Source organism: Girardinichthys multiradiatus, chromosome 2 (genome assembly GCF_021462225.1).
Source record: "Girardinichthys multiradiatus isolate DD_20200921_A chromosome 2, DD_fGirMul_XY1, whole genome shotgun sequence".
Taxonomy (NCBI): domain Eukaryota; kingdom Metazoa; phylum Chordata; class Actinopteri; order Cyprinodontiformes; family Goodeidae; genus Girardinichthys; species Girardinichthys multiradiatus.
This window is the reverse complement of record NC_061795.1, coordinates 20,600,427-20,611,003: the sequence shown is the minus strand read 5'-3', so window position 1 is coordinate 20,611,003 and position 10,577 is coordinate 20,600,427. Positions and strand designations below refer to the sequence as shown.

The window sequence follows — 10,577 nt, the reverse complement described above, 5'->3', positions numbered from 1 at the left end:
AATGAAATTGAAATCTAAGTCTGCCAGGAGTCATTTTGGGCTTGTCTGTACATGCAAAAAGGCATACACAGGTGGCAGAAAACTAACTCTGGGCATCACCTTTGAATATGTCGTGTAAGACATGGTGGTGGAAGCATTATGCTTTGTGCATGTGTTCATGGGGTGTGAAATTCTGATTTCCTCTTTTGGCTTTCAAACTGTAATGAATATTTTATGAGGGAAGGTCAAACAGTTGAGTTCAAAGAAACACGACCAGAAAACATGAAAATAGATTTATTTGAAAACAGTTCTTCTGTATTTACATTAGCCGTTCATGTCAGGATTTTTCAGTAATATTACGGCCTCAGTGTAAACAAGGATGAAATCATTGCAGATCCTTTGTTGTACAGGATTTGTTTGATCAGATGTGACATTTTCTACATATATTAATCACGGCTGTAACAATTTTCACTTTTTATTCCGAAAATGCTTCATTTTTGTCTTTGTTATGTTCATTCTGCACTACACCACACTTCAAGATTAATGCTTAAGTATGTAAAACATCCTAAACAGATTTGTTCTGCTTTTAACAGTACAAAAATGAACACCTCCTGCAGACTCTGTGCATGAGATGACCAAAATGTTTGTATTCCTGAAGAAAGGAACCTGGAGAGGTTTTATTCATGCAAATAGTCTCCAACAGTAAAAACAGAACAATGTTTCCTACAATCATCATGTAAACGTGATCTCTAAGGCCTTGATTCAGATGCATCTAACTTCAAACACAGAAAACTGAGTCATGGGACAAGTAAAATGTAAGAAATTTAAGACATTGCTTTCAAAAACACAAAACCTCTGAAATCAACATGCTTAACTAAACGAGAACAAGTGAAATTATGAGCATTACTCTTAAAAACATTCCTTGATTTTATAAATTTACCACTGATCCCATAAATTCAGAACACATTGTACAAATGCCTCACTGCAGCAGACCCAAATATAGCGTAGCACCACTGCCTGTGCCCTGCTTAGTTTGATTCAGAGCTGTGCTGAGTTTCAGGAAAAGGTAGCTGTGAGGATGGCCTCTTGCTGCTGGTGATGAAGGGTCCCGATGCCGACAGCAGGGGCGGGGAGAGCAGGTCGACTCACTAACTGGAGCTGATGTGGACAGAGGAGACAAAGATGTAAAGCATGAGTCATTTCTGAAACAGCAGGATTGTACATTAAAAGCTACTTGAATCTGTTTACCTTGCGGGCCAGCTGCTTCTTGAACCTGGGCGCTATAAAAGACCAGGGACCCATGTTTTGAGGTTCCTCCTGACTCCAAATAAACTCTGGGAAGAGAAGAGGAAACAATTTGATGTTCTCCGAGGGGAATTTCTGGTGCCACTTTGCTCTTTTAAACCAAGCCAGAACCTTCCTTACTTCAGTGTTGTCTGGGAACAGTGCTGTTTGACACTAAAAATACTCAATTCACAACAGTTCTTGACATACTGAAACCTACTGTATTCTCAGCAGGTCTGTACTGTATTATCTGTTTACATCATTTTACTGTAGATTTGCAATGTATTCTGGGAAAATCTAAGCTACTGAGATATAACTGACAGTAATATAGTCCAACTTGAATAAATTGGCCAGTGCACGATCTTGAATTGGCAGGTGTGCTCCTCTTCACTTATTCAGGGTTTTGTAACTTTATGTGGACATTTATAATCTGGTCTTAGTTCCACGGGGATAACAACGAGAGAGCCTGTCGTACAGCAGTGCTGTCCAAACCTTTTAACACGTTGGCCAAAATCATCAAGTCCAAGGGCCTTAATGAGCCAAAATTCTTTTTGAAATCAAAAACCCGATAAAATGGCAATTTTTGCCTGCTCAACGGTAAACTACACATGCAATTTCAATTGTAATTTTTGTGGGAAAAGGATCCGAAAATCCATACATCCATAAATAGAAGGTTTTGTAGTTTTGCCGGATATAGTTTCCACATTGTTTCGGGTTTTTGGGCGCACCCAGGGCTACTTTTGAATATAAATTGGCCGTATATTTGTGGTCCTTTTTACAATGAAATTAAAAAGACAGCAAAAAGTGTGATTATTATAGGATAAATACTTTGTGTTGTACTCACACGTTCCATTTTGAAAAGGTTTCAATTTGTCAGTAAATATTTTGCTCCAATTTAAAGAACAAAAAAGGCTGAATCTGCCTCAACCGCCTCGGTTGGCGGGCCAATTATGGACCGTTCTTGAACTGGGGCCACACAAAATCAGTCCAGGGGACTTGTGTGGCACCTGGGGCCACTCTTTGGTTCAAAGATTTGTTCATTTGCAACAGCCATCTGCCTTCTTTTTGCTCCACCATGGAACCTGAACTGGTCAGTGAGATGCGTGCTGGGCTGATTTTGTCCATGTGTTCTGCAGGTTATTCCAAGGATTTTACTGCATAAATGAGTCCCAGATCTGAGCCCATTGTCTTCATATTTCATAACATTTGGGTGAAAAATCATTTGCAGCACAAATGAAAAGCCCCTGTGTTCTGCTGAAGGACTTTCAATTTTTCGTAACACCTAATACTTCTGCTACAGGTCCTTCTCAAAATATTAGCATATTGTGATAAAGTTCATTATTTTCCATAATGTCATGATGAAAATTTAACATTAATATATTTTAGATTCATTGCACACTAACTGAAATATTTCAGGTCTTTTGTTGTCTTAATACGGATGATTTTGGCATACAGCTCATGAAAACCCAAAATTCCTATCTCACAAAATTAGCATATTTAATCTGACCAAAAAAAGAAAAGTGTTTTTAATACAAAAAACGTCAACCTTCAAATAATCATGTACAGTTATGCACTCAATACTTGGTCGGGAATCCTTTTGCAGAAATGACTGCTTCAATGCGGCGTGGCATGGAGGCAATCAGCCTGTGGCACTGCTGAGGTCTTATGGAGGCCCAGGATGCTTCGATAGCGGCCTTTAGCTCATCCAGAGTGTTGGGTCTTGAGTCTCTCAACGTTCTCTTCACAATATCCCACAGATTCTCTATGGGGTTCAGGTCAGGAGAGTTGGCAGGCCAATTGAGCACAGTGATACCATGGTCAGTAAACCATTTACCAGTGGTTTTGGCACTGTGAGCAGGTGCCAGGTCGTGCTGAAAAATGAAATCTTCATCTCCATAAAGCTTTTCAGCAGATGGAAGCATGAAGTGCTCCAAAATCTCCTGATAGCTAGCTGCATTGACCCTGCCCTTGATAAAACACAGTGGACCAACACCAGCAGCTGACACGGCACCCCAGACCATCACTGACTGTGGGTACTTGACACTGGACTTCTGGCATTTTGGCATTTCCTTCTCCCCAGTCTTCCTCCAGACTCTGGCACCTTGATTTCCGAATGACATGCAGAATTTGCTTTCATCCGAAAAAAGTACTTTGGACCACTGAGCAACAGTCCAGTGCTGCTTCTCTGTAGCCCAGGTCAGGCGCTTCTGCTGCTGTTTCTGGTTCAAAAGTGGCTTGACCTGGGGAATGCGGCACCTGTAGCCCATTTCCTGCACACGCCTGTGCACGGTGGCTCTGGATGTTTCTACTCCAGACTCAGTCCACTGCTTCCGCAGGTCCCCCAAGGTCTGGAATCGGCCCTTCTCCACAATCTTCCTCAGGGTCCGGTCACCTCTTCTCGTTGTGCAGCGTTTTCTGCCACTTTTTCCTTCCCACAGACTTCCCACTGAGGTGCCTTGATACAGCACTCTGGGAACAGCCTATTCGTTCAGAAATTTCTTTCTGTGTCTTACCCTCTTGCTTGAGGGTGTCAATAGTGGCCTTCTGGACAGCAGTCAAGTCGGCAGTCTTACCCATGATTGGGGTTTTGAGTGATGAACCAGGCTGGGAGTTTTAAAGGCCTCAGGAATCTTTTGCAGGTGTTTAGAGTTAACTCGTTGATTCAGATGATTAGGTTCATAGCTCGTTTAGAGACCCTTTTAATGATATGCTAATTTTGTGAGATAGGAATTTTGGGTTTTCATGAGCTGTATGCCAAAATCATCCGTATTAAGACAATAAAAGACCTGAAATATTTCAGTTAATGTGCAATGAATCTAAAATATATGAATGTTAAATTTTCATCATGACATTATGGAAAATAATTAACTTTATCACAATATGCTAATATTTTGAGAAGGACCTGTATACGACTGTTTCTTTATACCCAAAGCTCAAAGCTGAGTAGCACAATTTCTTTGTGAAGCAAAAGAAAAATCAATTTTAAGTCCAGAGTGCTTTAAAGAAAACTATCCTCTGCTGCCACAAACTGTGAAAGGCTGCTGCTTTCTTTGAGTCCAACAGCATAACCTTAAATCTTTTATATTTAATAATACAAAGTAAAGTATCACCCTGAAATTTTAATGAGAAAACAGTCACAGGGAGACCTTGAAAAACTTCAGCAAAACCCATGAATGAGACATGGTTTAAAGGACTAAAAACTGAACCTTTCTGCTCCATCAAGCTGTTCAGGCAGACATTCTGGTATTGATCATATTTACCAATAAGAGTGAAGGAGAGAGCCACAGTGCACGTATGCCACTCACACAGGACTGGGAAGGGGTTTTCTCTCACTACGCTGCCTTAATGAGAGAAAGTGGTCTAAGGCCTGATGTGACTGGCTTCCACATTTTTATCTTTCGGTTTCCAACACACTGGATAGCCTTTCTACAAGAGCACTTCACGAGGGAAAAATGGATTTTAGTTAATATTCAGTTAATATTATAAAAGCAAGTTTTATCAGTTCTCCAGTTTGGCTTTATGTAATGACTGCATAGAACGTCCTTTTTAGAATAACAATAATATATCAGGGCATAAGTTTATTCATTCCTTTTAGGCAATTACATTACAGCCAAAGGCGTTATTTTCAAGTGGACTACTTAAGATGTTTATTTTACACAAAGATGAGCAGGAACTATGTTTATTTAGTTCTACACAGAACGTGTTTTTTTGTCCACACATTTAAAATAATTTTTTTTTATCTCAACTGCTATGGTAGTTCTGTAAATTCACATAACAAAATAACAAAAGCAAATGGTCTTGATTAAGTTTTTTTATGTGATCAGTATGGAGTTCTGGTTTTCACGAACAACCTTGTGTTTCTCGCTATTTACAATAATGCTTCACAGAGAAAGAGAATGTTTTGGCGGCAGCATGTTTTAACGCCATTTATGCAAATAATGTAAAAGGCTTCCTGGATGCAGTTGGATGGTTTTGAAGGCCCATATCTGTTATCGCTTTTAATGGCAGAAATGCTTAAGCTCATGAAAAGTGTTTGTGATTGAGATGATGGAAAATAAAACAGAAGAGTGAGGAAAATCAGGGGGCTCTACAGCGAGGCTTGTAGCTCTACAGCCTAGTAGCAAGAAGGTTGTTGGTTAGAATCCTGGCATGGGGTCTTTCTGCATGGAGTTTGTATGTTCTCAACTTGCATGGATGGGTTGTCTCTGGGTATACCACCTTCTTCCCACAGTTGAAAAAATTACGTTCAGCTTGATTGATTACTCTAAATACCCCTCATGGTGTGTGTGTGTGCATGGTTGTTTGTCCAGTTTGTCTCTGTGTAGTTCTGTGATTGATTGGTGACCTGTCCAGGCTGTACCCCGCCTCTCACCTATATCTGCAGTGACCATTTGAAAATATAAAACACAAACTTCACAATGAATTACAGTGCTGAGCCTTTCAATATGGAATCTGCAAAAACATCAGGCTTGAAGGACAAAAGAAAGTAAGGACACAACAACGGAAGGAAGAAAGTACATCAAATGGAAAAGGAGAATACATAAGGAATTAAGGAAGGGAAATCCACAAGAAAGTAAGGACACACAGGAGGAAGGGAGGTAGGACAGAAGGAACAAAAGAAGGAAAGACGACTTGTGGGAGGAAGGAAGGAAATAAATAATGTAGGATAGGTGGAAGAAGGAAGGACACAATGAAGGAGTGAAAAAAGAACACCCAGAAGAAAGAAGAGATCGCAGTTTTGCTTTACTGTCATGATGGATATGAGGGAGTCCCACAGCGGAAGATCTAACAACCTGACTGCTGTGCGTCTTGAGTCAGAGCAGCAGCTCGACAGCCAACCAGGGTGTGATTTTAAGTGAGACAGCGACAGGAAGGCTTCCTTTTACTAATGTTAGAACATGTAATGTTCTAACTGGATCTACCAACAGTTTCAAACACTCATGCCTCGTATTTTTACCTCATTGTGGAAGCATCTAAAGGTTTGTGAGGAGCATTTTTACAGGGGGAAATAAAACAACATTGGGTAGATTTTGGAACAAACCAGCTTTGTTAGATTTATCATTTTAGTTATAATTGGACTGAATTCTTTTTTTGTTTATCTGGATCCAGTGTTTGAGACCACTGGGGTTGAATTGGGCCTGTCCTGCTTTTGTGTAAAGTACCTTAAAATTACTGTTTTAGTGATTTGTCACAATTCAAGCTGAATTGCTTGAACCTTCAGTGATAGACATCTCACTGACATCATTTCATTTGTCTTGTTCTATTAAGAATCACAGTGACAAATTTGAATGTTTCTCCTGACATATTTATCTAAAACTTGATAAATACCTGGAGCGAGATCTGCTGCACAGTAATTTGATTTGTTATATAAGCCACACATATTTAACTCTGACCGTCCCACACTAAAAAAAAAAAAACTTTTCTTTTGCCTTTAGGGTACGGTCATAAAAGTGACATCCAGCTAAGTAGAGTTTGCCAGCAACCATAAACAAATGTTTAAACTTTCTTTATTGTAAATGGGAAACTGTACCAAGTAAGACTAGCCGAGATAATTTAACATTTTCCATCCAAATGTTTATTAACTTGTCATTTTGATTACTTAAACTTTTCAACAAAAACTCTAATTTTTTTCTCCCCACCACTCTGTGTGTGAAGAAGCTCCTGTCTGCACTCTGCAGGCGTCCTCTGTGTGTGTGTGTTTTGTGTGTGTTGCACCGTCAGTTGAGTTACTCCTGCCACTAGGATCTGTCCTTTTCACATTCATGCAGGATTAAGCGTCTTAGCTGGATTCAAAATCGTTTCTAACGACCAAGAGAGCCTAAGCTCTGCGAGTATTTGAAGCTAGGAGGCGATAAACGAAGGGTCTGGACGCTCTGTGAGATTTTCTGGTTCGACACAGAAACGATGCTTAAGCATCAGATGCCGCCAATGAGACGACAGAAAAGACAAAAGCCTGGTCCCAGGCTTAATTGATCAATGCTCTGCCTACTTGTGTTTATGCAGCTGAATCCTCTCATTAGGCAACATACTGAATAATTTTAAACACATAATTTATTTTTGTTTATACCTAAAGGCTATTCCATACTTTAGTGGTTTTAAGTGGTTTTAAGCGTGCGACCCATTTATGAAGGCCTTAGTCCTCGACGCTCGAGTCCCGGCGACCTTCTCTGCACACCCTTCCCCCACTCTTACCACCATTTCCTGTCTGTCTTACTATCAAAAATGATAAAATAAAGGACACTAGTGCTGCAAAAAAACATTTAAAAAAAACCCATTAAGACCAATTATCTAAACGGGTTATTGTTTTCTAATTTGGCTAATCATTCTTTAAAATATTATTTTATTTAAATAATGCCTTACTTACCTTCTGATTTTGCATGGAGAACTGGTTGTTTGTAGACATACTAATTGTTGTCCTTATTAGTTTCTAAACTAATTTGACCTCATTTCTAAATTCCTCAACATAAACCTTGGTTCTTAAACATGCATATCCACCATGAACTCTCATGTCATTGCATCATTTTATTGGTTATGGTTTTTAACCATTTTATTTGTTACCTTTCCCCTTCATGTGTACATAGTTCATAAGTTTCCTTTTTTCTTTCAGGTTTGCTTGGTGGCTTTAGTAAATTGTTTCTAGCTTGGTTAAAGAGTTTATTGAAATACACTCACCGGCCACTTTATTAGGTACACCTGTCCAACTGCTCATTAACCCAAATTTTTAATCAGCCAATCACATGGCAGCAACTCAATGCATTTAGGCATGTAGACATGGTCAAGACGATCTGCTGCAGTTCAAACTGAGCATCAGAATGGGGAAGAAAGGTGATTTAAGTGACTTTGAACGTGGCATGGTTGTTGGTGCCAGACGGGATGGTCTGAGTATTTCAGAACCTGCTGATCTACTGGGATTTTCATGCACTACCATCTCTAGTGTTTACAGAGAATGGTCTGAAAAAAAGAAAATATCCAGTGTGCAGCAGTTATGTGGGTGCAAATGCTTTGTTGATGCCAGAGGTCAGAGGAGAATGGCCAGACTGGTTCGAGCTGATCGAAAGTCAACAGTAACTCAAATAACCACTTGTTACAACCAAGACATGCAGAAGAGCATCTCTGATCGCACAACACGTCGAACCTTGAGGCAGATGAGCTACAGCAGCACAAGACCACACCGGGTGCCACTCCTGTCAGCTAAGAACAGGAAACTGAGGCTACAATTCGCACAGGCTCACCAAAATTGGACAACAGAAGATTGGAAAAACGTTGCCTGGTCTGATGAGTTTCGATTTCTGCTGCGACATTCGGATGGTAGGGTCAGAATTTGGTGTCAACAACATGAAAGCACGGATCCATCCTGCCTTGTATCAACGGTTCAGGCTGCTTTGGGCCCCTTAGTACCAATTGAGCATCGTGTCAACGCCACAGCCTACCTGAGTATTGTTGCTGACCATGTCCATCCCTTTATGACCACAGTGTACCCATCTTCTGATGGTTACTTCCAGCAAGATAACGCGCCATGTCATGAAACACGAATCATCTCAGATTGGTTTCTTGAACATGACAATGAGTTCACTGTACTCAAATGGCCTCCACAGTCACCAGATCTCAATCCAGTAGAGCACCTTTGGGATGTGGTGGAACGATAGATTCGCATCATGGATGTGGAGTCGACAAATCTGCAGCATCTATGTCATGCTATCATGTCAATATGGACCAAACTCTCTGAGGAATGTTTCCAGTACCTTGTTGAATCTGAGCCACCGAGGATTAAGGCAGTTCTGAAGGAAAAAGGGGGTCCAACCCGGTACTAGCAAGGTGTACCTAATAAAGTGGCCGGTGAGTGTATTTTAATTTGGAGTTGAGTTGTTATAGTTTTGGAGAGAAGTTTCTTCCATCTTTGTGCAGAGTTTGATGTTATAAGAATGCCAGTGCTCAAATCACTACTGCTCTAATACTACCGGCATATTGGGCTGGTATTCCCAGGACAATACTTGACAGACCGAAGGCTTTTAATTAAATATTAAATAACTTAAACACATTATTGCAACACACAGCATACTCTGAAATAAAAATGAGCCACGTTATGAGACCCAGATGACATTGAACAACCTTTAGAAAAAGGATTGGCTGATTTTTATTTTAGTTTTTCACTTCCCCAAAACAGCTCTCAGCCACCTTCTCAAAGAGGAAGTTGTACTCTCTAGAGTATTACTCCACTTTTGTTGTCAAATAAAAATCTCTGCTTTGGAAGGGCTCCACAGAGATTAGAAAATTAAACACATTTTTAACTACCTTGATTAAAAATGTTAATGGTTTAAATGTATCTCTTTTGGCACTATGAAACGTGCACTATGAAAATGTGTGAATAAAAACATGTATCCCCCTTGTTCAGTGCAGTATTTCCTGCTGTTGCAAAGGGAAATTCCTGAAAACCCCCTGAAACAAACGGCATATGCAAAACACAGGAGAGCTTTGTTTCTAAAGAGGAACCCTGGACAAATAGAGACTTTAGAAAATAAAATAATGGAAAAGTACATTATATCGATATTTGAAAATAAGAACTTAGCTGCAGAGTAAATTAATAATAATATGGTGCTTTTTAGATTGATTTCCACTCACATAAAGATAAAGTCAACCTTACTTGTGATTGTACCTTTAAAGAGCTTTCCATGAGTCAAGGTCTGTGTGTGTTTGGGAGTGGGCTCTTACTACCTTTGGCATTAGGGTACTTTCTGAGTTCCTGCTGAAGAGCCTCAAGAGGAAATGGACACAACTCCTCCACACGGATGAGCGCCGTGTTCTGGCTAGCTGCTGACGTCTCTCTCTGTTTGAGCAGAGCATAATAATGCTTCCCGGAGCACAGCACCACCTTCTGGACTCTGGGTGGAATGGGAATGAATGAGAAGAAATGTTTGGTCACTTTTTTGCAGTGCAATGAAAGAGCACAACTGAACAGCTATTAAAAAACATTTCAGGTTTTTGCTATGAGTTTATTTTTAGCCATAGGTTTCAAGACGTCTTCAGAACAATACTGATATATCTGTTATTTATTTTCTAAAAATATGTTCTCAATCAGATCTAAACAACTCGTGCTTTACAGCTGGACTAAGTTGTGGCAGACAAGTTTGGGTTCATTAAGTCTTTTGCAACTATCTGTACATGTTTCTTTATGAAAGGAATTATAAAAAGCATTTTCTATAAGAAATTCAGATTTTTTGTTTTACGCTGACAGAGACTTTGAAGTTTTGAATTAGAAATGTTTGTGCATCCTCGACTTTTTCATCCAATACTTTTTTATACTTACAAAGAATCAT

The 10,577-nt window shown here is 39.8% G+C and overlaps 1 protein-coding gene across 1 annotated transcript in view; it reads right to left on the bottom strand.

Moving 5' to 3' along the window:
- Positions 1-257: 257 nt before the first annotated feature.
- Positions 258-10,577, bottom strand: part of dhtkd1 (dehydrogenase E1 and transketolase domain containing 1) — a 48,900-nt gene continuing 38,580 nt past the window's right edge. Inside the window, exons 15-17 of the mRNA XM_047386748.1 lie at positions 9,976-10,142; positions 1,228-1,313; positions 258-1,137 (exon numbers count right to left, since the gene is read on the bottom strand). Of these exons, the coding sequence (XP_047242704.1) occupies positions 1,036-1,137; positions 1,228-1,313; positions 9,976-10,142 (355 nt within the window). The 3' untranslated portion in view covers positions 258-1,035. The remainder of the gene's footprint in view (positions 1,138-1,227; positions 1,314-9,975; positions 10,143-10,577) is intronic.